General features: G+C 41.6%; 1 protein-coding gene across 1 annotated transcript in view; it reads right to left on the bottom strand.

The window, feature by feature from the left end:
- Window positions 1-14,784, bottom strand: part of LOC124554842 — a 511,599-nt gene that overhangs the window by 101,552 nt on the left and 395,263 nt on the right. The window contains exons 35-36 of the mRNA XM_047128504.1: window positions 7,728-7,790; window positions 5,969-6,031 (exon numbers count right to left, since the gene is read on the bottom strand). Coding sequence (XP_046984460.1) covers window positions 5,969-6,031; window positions 7,728-7,790 — 126 coding nt within the window. The remainder of the gene's footprint in view (window positions 1-5,968; window positions 6,032-7,727; window positions 7,791-14,784) is intronic.

Genomic DNA, 14,784 nt, shown 5'->3' with positions numbered 1-14,784 from the left:
GCAGAAAAGGTTAACAAAAGTCGAGTTTTTTTAGCAAACAGACAAAAATACCTTCATTGTTCCGCAAGGTGATTAGACTGTCAGAAAGGTGGAAATGACATCAAATCTAAAACTAACGACATAAAATGGTTCAAATGGCTCTGAGCACTATGGGACTTAACATCTGTGGTCATCAGTCCTCTCAAACTTAGAGCTACTTAAACCTAACTAACCTAAGGACATCACGCACATCCATGCCCGAGGCAGGATTCGAACCTGCGACTGTAGCGGTCACGCGGTTCCAGACTGAAGCGCCGATAACCGCACGGCCACACCGGCCAGCAACTAATGACATATTTTAGCCTTCCGTAATTATGTGAATGTGTTTTAATTCACTTGATAGCTCCTGACCACATATAACTGTTTTTTTCATTTGACGTGAGAGTAAACGAAGGGGAAACAGCATAATCATTAAATGTAAACACGGGTCACGTGGAGTCTACCCATTATAACTCAGACTACTCTGCGCATCAGCCCCGGATCTATGATATTTGCGAACTGGGTTAACACTAAAAAAAAAAATCGAATTTTCAAAATACACTCCTGGAAATGGAAAAAAGAACACATTGACACCGGTGTGTCAGACCCACCATACTTGCTCCGGACACTGCGAGAGGGCTGTACAAGCAATGATCACACGCACGGCACAGCGGACACACCAGGAACCGCGGTGTTGGCCGTCGAATGGCGCTAGCTGCGCAGCATTTGTGCACCGCCGCCGCCAGTGTCAGCCAAATTGCCGTGGCATACGGAGCTCCATCGCAGTCTTTAACACTGGTAGCATGCCGCGACAGCGTGGACGTGAACCGTATGTGCAGTTGACGGGCTTTGAGCGAGGGCGTATAGTGGGCATGCGGGAGGCCGGGTGGACGTACCGCCGAATTGCTCAACACGTGGGGCGTGAGGTCTCCACAGTACATCGATGTTGTCGCCAGTGATCGGCGGAAGGTGCACATGCCCGTCGACCTGGGACCGGACCGCAGCGAAGCACGGATGCACGCCAAGACCGTAGGATCCTACGCAGTGCCGTAGGGGACCGCACCGCCACTTCCCAGCAAATTAGGGACACTGTTGCTCCTGGGGTATCGGCGAGGACCATTCGCAACCGCCTCCATGAAGCTGGGATACGGTCCCGCACACCGTTAGGCCGTCTTCCGCTCACGCCCCAACATCGTGCAGCCCGCCTCCAGTGGTGTCGCGACAGGCGTGAATGGAGGGACGAATGGAGACGTGCCGTCTTCAGCGATGAGAGTCGCTTCTGCCTTGGTGGCAATGATGGTCGTATGCGTGTTTGGCGCCGTGCAGGTGAGCGCCACAATCAGGACTACGTACGACCGAGGCACACAGGGCCAACACCCGGCATCATGGTGTGGGGAGCGATCTCCTACACTGGCCGTACACCACTGGTGATCGTCGACAGGACACTGAATAGTGCACGGTACATCCAAACCGTCATCGAACCCATCGTTCTACCATTCCTAGACCGACAAGGGAACTTGCTGTTCCAACAGGACAATGCACATCCGCATGTATCCCGTGCCACCCAACGTGCTCTAGAAGGTGTAAGTCAACTACCCTGGCCAGCAAGATCTCCGGATCTGTCCCCCATTGAGCATGTTTGGGACTGGATGAAGCGTCGTCTCACGCGGTCTGCACGTCCAGCACGAACGCTGGTCCAACTGAGGCGCCAGGTGGAAATGGCATGGCAAGCCGTTGCACAGGACTACATCCAGCATCTCCACGATCGTCTCCATGGGAGAATAGCAGCCTGCATTGCTGCGAAAGATGGATATACACTGTACTAGTGCCGACATTGTGCATGCTCTGTTGCCTGTGTCTATGTGCCTGTGGTTCTGTCAGTGTGATCATGTGATGTATCTGACCCCAGGAATGTGTCAATAAAGTTTCCCCTTCCTGGGACAATGAATTCACGGTGTTCTTATTTCAATTTCCAGGAGTGTATGTTCATTTTGTAGCGTACATCTTTCGGAAAAGTTTGAAACGTAAAACATATGTATTCGAGGAAATGTAAGACATATTATTTGGTCTTAAGTATGCCAAAGTGCAGTGCCACGCCTCTTCATAAAGCATATTTCTACCGCACATCCAAACTATATTTAGGAGAGTGGAAACTGAAATGTCCTGTGGTGCCTCTCCTACTCCCAGTCGGCCGGTTTGACAGCCAGCCCCTCTTAAAAAAAATCTCGAAATTAATAACGGATGGGATTATTTGTAATCGAGAGAACAAGAACTCTTCAGAAAACCTGAACTCTTTATTGCCTATTAGTTAATAACTTGCTGTTTTGTGTGACATAAAATTAAATATAGGATATATAAAACCAATACTGACACGAGATAAGCAAGAAATTACACATTTCTTCAAACCTTTTTTTCCTCTCTAATCTTGCTGCAACTTTTCATGGCATGCTTTCCTTTCTGCGAAAGTATCTATTACGTCATCGCCAGCTAATGTGGCCGAGCGGTTCTACGCACTTGTCTGGAACTGCGCGACCGATATGGTCGCAGGTTCGAATCCTGCCTCGGGCATGAATGTGTGTGATGTCCTTAGGTTGGTTAGGTTTAAGTAGCTCTAAGTTCGAGGGGACTGATGACCTCAGATGTTAAGTCCCATAGTGCTCAGAGCCATTTGAACCATTTTTTTATTATGTCATCAAAGTTCGTCAAACGTTTTGCTACATGAAAAATCGAAATGTCGTTATCTAATACTGAAAAAGCCTTAATACAAATAATACCCATGACTGGTGTGGTTTCTCGATTTTATTACATCTATTTTGTCACTGTCTGTAGATAAAACAAAATAGGCCATTTGTAACACACCAAATAAACAAGACTGTTTTGGCACAAATGGCCATTCACGAAGTATTAATATCAAATGCCTATTAGGCCTCCTACAAGCAAAAAGCTTTATGTTACGAAATAGTTTCACATTTCATTCATACGCACCGGCTTCTCAAGCATGAGATTGAAAAGTAGTGTTACGAAATTTTTATATAAATTTGGAATCATCTTATTCTTCCATAATTTGTGTGATGTCCCCTTTTCTTCTCCGTCCTCATTCTAACAAACAATCTGTCATCACCAATTCTGTAGCTATTCCTGCCATTGTCAAAATTTGTTCTCCAATTAACTTAACTAACCCTGCCAGAATCACAGGTTTAGTTATCCCACGATTATTTTCCAGTTAGGCATTATTACGTGTTCGAGCAACACGTTTTCCGCGTTACTTCCGGAATAGAACTTAAGCGGCTGCTAGCCAGGGACTGTACAACTGGTCCTTACTAGTGTAGCGATCTGGCCAAAACTTTTCTGCCAAAATTTCATTTTCTTGGATACACCGAGAAGATTATATGTAATCTTTCTCACCTGTTATTCCTGTCAGTTGTTTACTTCAATTCTGGTAGTCTGAATCTATGGATTTCGCTAGTAATTATAAGCAATGCTGATCATTCGCAAGCCCAATCAACCGCATAATCAGACAGTGATAGGCATTCATCCATTCGGCTTTACTCCCTCAGCTCGTATAGCCCCGTCAACTTTTCTCTGCGGAAAGTTTATTTCTTACGCGACAAGGATTCTCCTGACAGAGACATCACATACACTATGCATGGATTCAAAAGTCAACTTATGATTCATTCAGAAATCAAAATGTGTTCAAAAATGTTCAAAAACCAACAGGGAAGCATTTCAAAATCATATGAATAATCGATAGACAAACGTGCGCTGGATGCTAGGCGCTTTGTGAAACAAGGTTTCTTCCTCAAGAATATGAATTTGGCAATCGCTTTTCCCGGTAGCATCTAGCTGCTTGCTGCGACTGCTTGCACCCTGTAGCCAGCAGCTGGAGAATCTACTACTCAAACGTGACTCAACTGCGCATGTGCATGAGCCTGCGCATAACTGCTAAAACAAATCTAAGGTAAACAGTTGCTCATTTTAAGCAACTTCTTGTTACGAAGCATTGAATATCTTCCTGAAGCCTTTGAAACATTTTCAATTGGTAGACGCTTGCATAAACACTGTGTGTCGTCGTTGTATATGGCACATTTCCTTTGCAATTTAAGTTATTTTCGTTTTTTTCTCTCGTTTACGTTTTGTTGTTGACGTATTATTCTGCCGTAATGGGATACAGTAATATTCTTTGTTAGAGTATCGGTTCTTACCAGTCAAAATTACAAAAAATTAACTGAAAACTAAAACAATGAAAAATTCCCAGAATTCTGAAAATATCCCGGGATTTTTTCCGGTTTTCTCCCGCATGACAAAATTCCTGGGTTTTTCCCGGATCTCCCGGTTGTCCCGGGTCGTATACACCCTGTTTAACACACTGAAAGCGATGACCTAAGACCTGATGTAGATGTGAAGGCAAAACACAAAATCGTAAAACACGTGACACATTCAACTCCTTATCACCTAAATTTGAGGACAGGTCTGTCACATTTTACATAATCTACCACTTGCTGGCATGTGGTCAGTGTACATGGCCTTTACCTCTTGTGTTCTTAGTCTGACATTCTGGCTATCATGATATGTTTAATCTCATATTGCACTACCTGTCATATAAGACAGGCAAGATCATAGTGGTCTTCCACAACTACAACGGGTACAACATTTGGGAGTCAAATCAGATCTCATTCCTCTGACTCTTTTTTCTTCTCTTCCCTCAATTCTCTGGCGCCACTTCATGAATTTTTCTGCTGTTGTGACATCCTTTACCACAAGAGCTGAACATATTTCATAAAGTGTGTGTTTTATAAGCTCTCTTGTATTCCACTTTAAGAAGTGGCATTAGGGTCAAACTTCCACTTGGCAAATCTGCTAGTGATTTTCACCACGTTTTCTTCAGTTCAGCATGAAATTTATCCCAGCTATCAAGCTTCTCTTCGTTTTTTCTGATGGCACTAGTGGTCTGAGAACTCAAGTAAAAGTACACATTTGCCAAGCTTATCATGTCATCCCACATGTTGTATTTGCCAACTTGGTTAACCCCTTCAAACAATTTGTCAGGCACTGACCAGAAGTTCCAGGAAACATTGATGGATACCCGACTTCCAGTTCTTTTGGAATCCATTGGTTTCCTGAATATACAGACCATAGGAATTATGTACTGCTTATATTCCAGTAATGTACATGTTTTGAAGTACTCAATATCTCCACCAAACAATGCCATATCATAACCCCAATCAAGTCCAAATCAAAAAGTTTCATTGTCAGTGAAATACTACACCTAACACTAAAATAATTTTTATTGTAGACACCAATGTACAGAGAGAATAGAACTGAACTCTTTGATAGAAACATCAAATATTCCACAATACGCAAACACTACAAACTTAATAATTGTCAAGTACCTTCCAGAAATGATATATAATAAATAAGCATTATCTATTGGTGGTCAGTCTGAACACACAACCCAGAGTATGTAAGTCAGTGCTACTAGCCTCCGCACAACATTCCATGCTGTATAGCTTGAAGCAAAATAATGAGTTGATATTTTAAAAGTTAGAACCATGAGTCACAGTGACAAATACTGAATTAACTTCTATTCCTGATATTCAAATAAATGATCACCATGGACTACGGGTGGCACCCATGACTACTGCTGATAATGTCCTGGGTCTTACGTTTGATTCAAGTCACTGCTTAAATTATGAATTAAAATCTACAGCAATGGCACCTGAAGAGCTCCAGTGTAAGGGTCACCATCATTCTGTCAAAAGCCTCATAAGAAGGGATGGTACAGTGGATGGAGTTTCAAGATACCCATTTGCCTCTTTGTGTCGGAAAGTGGCACATCAGTGATATCTGGAGTACGTACATACGTATATGTATGCAACCATGTAATGCAGATGTAGAAATAACTATCACTTAACAGTTTCTGAAATACTGATTTGGCAATTGCAATACTTACAGAACTACTGTCTTCCTTTGAAGTTTGAGCGCTATCCGGTACTCTTGTCTCAAGAACTGATTCCTGTAATCAGAGCAATTACCTTTTCAGGTAAGTGTTATACATACTTAAAACAAAACAAAAAATGTTAAAATTATACAAAGACAAATAGCCTGGTCAAATACTTAAAACCTACGAGTGTTTTTTCTGCAACAACTTTCTCAACCATCGGTAGCAAGAATTATGTACCCTGAAGGGAGGTACTCTACAGTCTTAACAATCTCTCTAACTACTGAACATAATCCACATATGATGGTGAGATGTTCACATCACTCTTTCACATAAATTGCTTATGTTCATGACAGAAAAATAAAAGATAAAATCACTGTAATGGCAAAATAACTTCAGAGACAAACTTCAAGCCTCTAGGCTACCTAAGTACACTAAGGTGTTTCACAATGTCATTGCCTAGTATACATAAACATCGGCTACAGGCAATTGAAGGAAGGAAGTCCTGTATTTAATATCCTATAAATAACATTTTCATCAGAAACACTGCACAAACACACAGCACAGCACAAACACAAAGTTGAACACATTTCATAAAGTATGTGTTTCGTAAGCTGTCTTGTATTTTGATTTAAGAAGAGGCATTAGGGTCAAACTTCCACAAGGCAAATCTGCAAGTCATTGTCACCAAAAGTTTTCTTCCGTTCAGCATGGAATTTATCCCAGCTATCAAGCTTCTCTTCGTTTTTCTCACAACACTGGTGGGCTGAGAACTCAAGTAAAAGTACGCATTTGCCTAGCTTATCGTGTCATCCCACATGTTGTATTTCCTAACATGGTGAGCTCCTTCAACCATTTTGTCAGGCACTGACCAGAACTCCCGGGAAAAATTGACAGATTCCCAATTTCAAATTCTTTTGGAATCCATTGGTTTCCTGAATATACAGAACGTGGGAATTATGTACTGCTTGTATTCCAGTAATATACATGTTTTGAAGTACTCAACATCTCCACCAAACAGTGCCACATCATAACCACAATCAAGTCCAAATCAAAAAGTTTCATCGTCAGTGACATACAACATCTAGCACTAAAATAATTTTTATTGTAGACAGCATTGTACAGAGAGAATGGAACTGAACTTTTCAATAGAAACTTCAAATACTCCAAAATATGCAAACATTACAAACTTAAGAAATGTCAAGTACCTTCCAGAAATGATAAGTAACAAAATAAGCATTAACTATTGGTGGTCAGTCTGAACACAAAACCCAGAGTACACGAGCCAGTGCCACTAACTTCTCCACAACATTCCATGCTGTATAGCTTGAAGCAAAATAATGAGTTAATATTTCAAATGTTAGAAGAAAGTGTCACATAGACAAATACTGAATTAACTTCTACTCTTGATATTCAAATAAATGATCACCATTGGATAGGGATGGCACCCATGAATAGTGCTGAAAATGACCTGGGTCTTACGTTTGATTCAAGCCACTGCTTAAATTATGAATTAAAATCTACAGCAATGGCACCTGAAGAGCTCCAGTGTAGGGGTCACCATCATTCTGTCAAAAGCGTTATAAGAAAGGACAGTACAGCGGATGGAGTTTCAAGACACCCATTTGCCACTTTGTGTCGGAAAGTGGCACATCAGTGACATGTGGATTACGTACATACATAGATGTGTATTCAAGCATGTAATGCACATGCAGAAATAACTATCAGTTAACAGTATCTGAAATACTGATCCGACAATTGCAATACTTACAGCACTACTGTCTTCCTTTGAAGGTTGAGGGCTATCAGGTAATCTTGCCTCAAGAACTGGCTCCTGTAATCAGAGCAATTGCCTTTTCAGGTAAGTGTTATACATAATTAAAACAAAACAAATAATGTTAAAAATTATAGAGAGATAAATAGCCTGGCCAAATAGTTAAAACCTATGAGTGTTACTTTCTGGAACAACTTTCTCTAGCATCAGTAGCAAGAATTATGTCCCCCGAAGAGAAGTACTCGACAGCCTTAACAATTTTTCTAACTACTGAAATAATTCACATATGGTGGTGAGATGTTCACACCACTCTTTCACATAAATTGCTTATGTTCATGACAGAAAAATAAAAGATAAAATCATTGTAATGGCACAATAACTTCAGAGAAAAACTTCAAGCCACTCAGATACCTAAAGGTTCGTCCTTCTTTCATCGCAATATATGAGTGTAATGTGCAAACTTACAAGTTCAAACTATATTCACAGTACACTAAGGTGTTTCACAATGTCATTGCCTAGTATATTTAAAAATTGGCTACAGGCAATTGAAGGAAGGAAGGCCTGTATTTAATATCCTATCAATAACATCTTCATCAGAAACACAGCACAAACACACTTACACAAAGGCAAAGACATAAATAATGAAGATATCTCTGAAATTTGTTCTTAGTACTTTCTACCGAATTATGTAAAATTCATTTTTAAGAACTCTTTCTTTTATTTTCCATGCTGTCTTAATATTCTATTATTTGATTCTGAACATGGTAACAAAAAATTCTCACAATAATTTTTATCTTACACATCATTTGAATTCTTTAAATAATTCTCAAGATTTCCTTCCTGAAGCATTCTCTTGGCTGCACAAACAAAGGCTGCTAATAATTACACTTTATATTTGAAGCCAATGTAGGCATAACACTGTTTACCGTATGGGTGACCAACTTTATGAGAATGATGTGCAGACTGTGCTGCAGGATTTGCATGGTTAGTAGTGTTGGTGTCATAACTTGCTGTTAGGCACTGGTACTGGAATGTCAATAGGGTTGAAACATCAGCATCAGTGTCCATTACAGTTGCAGAAGGTCAATATGGGTCTGCACAATGTCAGCAGGTCTTTCTCAAAAGCCATTCTACCAAAACACTGGCAATACTGCTGCTGCTGTTCATGAATAGTGATCCATTGAAGGAATACGGAGATGCTCACTTTCCACACTGGGGTTCAAGAATATGAATCAAAAGCTAGAATTAACTGCTGATTTGGGAGTTACTCCTGGGAGAGGTCAATGGACAGTTGCACCACAAATTGTTGAAGAAGTTAGTGCTGGAATCTCCGAGAATGCTGGATGAATTGTGCAGTCTTCAAGCAGTGCACAAACAGTGTCATGACAACTGAACATTCCATGGTCTACGATTTGAAAAGTGCTGCAGACAACTGTGAAACCAATTTATGTAGGTACCTGGCTACAGCAGCAAGATATTTCTACAGAAGCATATTTGTTTGGAAAATATGCTGTATAATTTTATTTACTCCACCCATTTCAGTTCTTTCAACCATCATCAACTGGATGAAAAAATTATAACATCTGCTGGTTTAGAAACACAGATTTCTCATAGAAGACACTTTCACATACCATATGTAGCATTAGCAAAACAGAAAATGCAACACAATACAAGTCTGACAAACTCTTAAAAGAACTTATAGGAAGTACATACGTCATCTTGATAGTTAATAGTCAGGAGTACATGTTTAATTTATATAAGTTTTTTACAAGTGTGTCAAAATCTGATTATGATGCATTTTAAATTTGCCAATGCTACAGTTGGTGTATGAAAGTGTCTTCTATGAGAAATACGCTTTTCTAAACCAACACATTTAATCATGTTCTCCTCCAGTTGATGATGGTTGAAACAACCAAAAGTGGGTGAGGATATATAATTTATACACCTCATTGGCAAACAATACACTTTTCTATAAGCTGTGGAACAGTATCTCTAGCGCAGTTCCAGGCTGTCTGTGGATGCAGATGGTTGTCCACAGTGAGCAGTGTTTCTAACCTGAAATGTAAATATGGTACACAATTAATGAATGTTATTTTCTCATGTGGGAATTATAATTTGTTTCTTTCTGCAGTTTATTCATTACTTTGTTTTTTGTATGTCCTTAATTACAACCACCCAGAACATCCACCACAACAAACCAACATCATTTGAACTTTTTCTACTGACTTCCAGACTTTTAAATGAGGCATGTTTTTCTAGGCTTTTCCTTTATTCCCTCATTGCCATATATTAATAAATTCAGCAGTGGCACATTGTCAAATCGTAACCACAATTAAGTTGAAATATGTTTGCAGCATTGTCAATGAAGAACATCACTTTGCACTGTAAGCAAGTTTATTATGGACACCCATGTACGGATAGGATAGAAATAAATATCATTGACCAGAAATGCTGCTATTTACAAAACTGTTGAATCGTTCAGAATATGCAAACATAAGAAATTTTGGGAACTAGAATTAAAAAATAGTAAATTCAAGTAATTGCTGGTGGTCAGGTTCAGCCTCGCAATCCACCAGATGCCAGCAAGTGATGTTAACTGCTTCACCACGTTGTATGCTGCAGAGCTCTGGAATCACTCAGGAATGAGAGAAACAGGAAGTGGCAGGAAGCAAACGCAAAATGGCTGAACAAAAAATATGGAGAAATCCATAAAGAAATGATCATCATAAGGACTGTCTCAGCATATATAAGTCAAAACAAGCTCCACTGAATTTAAAAGGCAGGGTGGCAACATTAAGAGCGCAATGGGAATTCCACTGTTGAATACAGAGGAGAGAGAACATACATGGAAAGAGTACACAGAATGCTCTATGAGGGGGAGGAGTCATGTGATGACATGACAGAACAAGAAATTGAAGTCAATATGGAAGAGATAAGGGATCCAGTATTAGTGTTAGAATTTAAAAGACCTTAGGAAGACTTGAGATCAAATAAATCAGAAGTGAAAGATAACATTCCATCAGAATTTCTAAAATCATTGGGTGAAGTGGCAACAAAATTGCTAATCATCCTGGTGTGTAGAATCTATGATCCTAGTGACATACCATTAGCCTTTTGGGAAAATTCTCGCCTACACATTTCCATTTCCCAAGACACCAAGGGCAGATTCGTGTGGGATCTATTGGACATTCAGGGTTACAATTCATGTATGCAAGTTGCTGTCAAGAATAATATACAGAAGAATGGAAAAGATAACAGAGGATCTATTACATGACAATCAGTTCAGCATTAGGAAAGGGAAAGGTAAAATGGGGGCAGTCCTGACATGCTTGACAATCAAAGCAATATCAAAGAAAAATCGAAACACATTCATTGGATCTGCCAACAAAGAAAGAGTGTTAAGACACTGTAAAATGGTGTAAGATGTTCGAAATTCTGAGAAAAATAGACAATTGTGAAATCAATTTATCCATCCACCACAACTAACCATTTTCATTTAAACTAGGAGTAAGTTATAGGAACAGATGGGTAATACACAATTTGTATAAGAAACAAGAGGGAACAATACAACTGGAAACAAAGAAAGCAGTGCTCACATTAAAATGAGTGTAAGATTGAGACATAATCTTTCACCTCTACTGATCAGTAAATACATCAAATAAACAGTGACGGGAAGGATCGGGGATTTGCTGATGAATTACAGGATCTATTGAATAGACTAAACACATTCGGAGCACAGCTACGTACGATAGTGTCTCACGGACTGTGTAAAAGCCGGAACAGAAGATAATCGAAGTGTTTGAAATGTGGTTTTACAGAAGAATGTAAAAAATTTGGTGGGCTAATAAGGTAAAAAATCAGGAGGTTCTCCACAGAACAGTTGAAGAATGTAATGTATGGAGAACACTAACAAGAGGAATAAGTAGGACAATAGGACATGAGTTATGAGATTAAGCGATAACTTTAATGGTACTAGAGGGACCTGCAGAAGGTAAAAGCAGCAGCAGAAGATAGAGATTGAGAAACATTCAAAAAATAACTAAGGCTCTAAGGTGCAAGTGCTATTCTGAGATGAAGAGATCGCCACAGGAAACGAATTTATAGCATGCTCCATTAAACCAGTCTGACATCTGATCACCACTTTAAAAAAAATCTTTGAAAGGCACACAGCATCATTGTGTTTGTATGTGGTTTTGTGCACCACTGTGACACCATACTCCTGAAGCCTCAGCATACAAACAACCAGTCAATCTGACTGATTCATTATGCTCATCATCTAGAAAAGAGAATCTTGGTTCATTACTGGCATGACTAATTTGCAAATAAATAAAGATACTCTTGTTCATTACCCCCACAGTTCCTGGGCACTCTTTTGGTTTGAGAGTAGTCATCTCAGACTTGGAGGAGAATTCTCTGGAAGCATAAGCTATCACCTATTCGGCACCTTCCTCAACATGTACTATAAAAGCTATGATGGTAGGTGAAGTTCATGCTTCCTTAAGGACAAGTCAAGATTTTCTTACACCACACTCTAGAAAAATTTGTCATCTCTCTGCAGCAGTTGTTGCAATGGACATGCGTGGGTAGGGTAAGCACATCCTGAAGGAACTTCTCACATCACAGTTGTGCCAAGAAGGTGGAAAATCTTGTGCCTGCTTTTATTTTCTTTGGATCAGGATGACTCCATTGCCATCAACTAACTGGACAATTTTTTTTTTCTTTTCCTTTTTTTCAGGCGAACGATAGGAAGTCTTTCAGATTCGGGGAGGCTTTCAGTGTGTATACACTTTAGCACAGTTCTCAGGTGGCTCGGATGTTCTTCAAATGTCTTCCAAAAATGACAGTATCATCCAGACAGCACAAATATGTTGCCCATATAAGGTGTTGAAGAATGATGTCCATTATACACTCCTGGAAATGGAAAAAAGAACACATTGACACCGGTGTGTCAGACCCACCATACTTGCTCCAGACACTGCGAGAGGGCTGTACAAGCAATGATCACACGCACGGCACAGCGGACACACCAGGAACCGCGGTGTTGGCCGTCGAATGGCGCTAGCTGCGCAGCATTTGTGCACCGCCGCCGTCAGTGTCAGCCAGTTTGCCATGGCATACGGAGCTCCATCGCAGTCTTTAACACTGGTAGCATGCCGCAACAGCGTGGACGTGAACCGTATGTGCAGTTGACGGACTTTGAGCGAGGGTGTATAGTGGGCATGCGGGAGGCCGGGTGGACGTACCGCCGAATTCCTCAACACGTGGGGCGTGAGGTCTCCACAGTACATCGGTCGCCAGTGGTCGGCGGAAGGTGCACATGCCCGTCGACCTGGGACCGGACCGCAGCGCCGCACGGATGCACGCCAAGACCGTAGGATCCTACGCAGTGCTGTAGGGGACCGCACCGCCACTTCCCAGCAAATTAGGGACACTGTTGCTCCTGGGGTATCGGCGAGGACCATTCGCAACCGCCTCCATGAAGCTGGGCTACGGTCCCGCACACCGTTAGGCCGTCTTCCGCTCACGCCCCAACATCGTGCAGCCCGCCTCCAGTGGTGTCGCGACAGGCGTGAATGGAGGGACGAATGGAGACGTGTCGTCTTCAGCGATGGAAGTCGCTTCTGTCTTGGTGCCAATGATGGTCGTATGCGTGTTTGGCGCCGTGCAGGTGAGCGCCACAATCAGGACTGCATACGACCGAGGCACACAGGGCCAACACCCGGCATCATGGTGTGGGGAGCGATCTCCTACACTGGCCGTACACCACTGGTGATCGTCGAGGGGACACTGAATAGTGCACGGTACATCCAAACCGTCATCGAACCCATCGTTCTACCATTCCTAGACCAGCAGGGGAACTTGCTGTTCCAACAGGACAATGCACGCCCGCATGTATCCCGTGCCACCCAACGTGCTCTAGAAGGTGTAAGTCAACTACCCTGGCCAGCAAGATCTCCGGATCTGTCCCCCATTGAGCATGTTTGGGACTGGACGAAGCATCGTCTCACGCGGTCTGCACGTCCAGCACGAACGCTGGTCCAACTGAGGCGCCAGGTGGAAATGGCATGGCAAGCCGTTCCACAGGACTACATCCAGCATCTCTACGATCGTCTCCATGGGAGAATAGCAGCCTGCATTGCTGCGAAAGGTGGATATACACTGTACTAGTGCCGACATTGTCCATGCTCTGTTGCCTGTGTCTATGTGCTTGTGGTTCTGTCAGTGTGATCATGTGATGTATCTGACCCCAGGTATGTGTCAATAAAGTTTCCCCTTCCTGGGACAATGAATTCACGGTGTTCTTATTTCAATTTCCAGGAGTGTATATTCAAATGCGGTTGGTGCATTATATTGTCCAAAAGGCATAATTTTGAACTGATAAAAACTGTCAGGAGTTTTGATGGAAATCTTTGTCATGTCAGCCTGATCAACCTCAGTTTTCCAATAGCCTGTCTATATGTCGTTAACTTAGAAATAATTTGCTCCTTTTGAGCAATCTGGATGGTCATCAACAACTGGCAATGGAGAAATACACTATGTCATCAAAAGTATCTAGACACCACCAAAAACATACATGTTTCATATTAAGTGCATTGTCCTGCCACCTACTGCCAGATATTCCATATCAGCAACCTCAGTAGTAATTAGACATTGTGACGGAGCAGAATGGGGCACTCCATGGAACTCACGGACTTCAAACGTGGTAGGGTGAGTGGGTGTCACTTGTGTCATACGTCTGCACTCTAGATTTCCACACTCCTAAACATCCCTAGGTCCACTGTTTCCGATGTGATAGTGAAGTGGAAACATGTAGGAACATGTACAGCACAAAAATGTAGAGGTCGAACTCATCTGTTGACTGACAGGGATCGCAGACAGTTGAAGTGAGTCTAGTACTATGACACTTAGGCGGGAGGTGAGAAAACTTCGATTTTGTGGTTGAGCGCCTGCTCATAAGCCACACATAATATCCGTAAATGCCAGACAACTCCTCGCTTGGTGTAAGGAGCATAAACATTTGATGATTGAATAGTGAAATATTATTGAGTGGAGT

This window comes from Schistocerca americana, chromosome X (genome assembly GCF_021461395.2).
Source record: "Schistocerca americana isolate TAMUIC-IGC-003095 chromosome X, iqSchAmer2.1, whole genome shotgun sequence".
Taxonomy (NCBI): Eukaryota; Metazoa; Arthropoda; class Insecta; order Orthoptera; family Acrididae; genus Schistocerca; species Schistocerca americana.
Note: the sequence above shows the minus strand (reverse complement) of the source record. Positions and strands in the feature narration are given on the sequence as shown.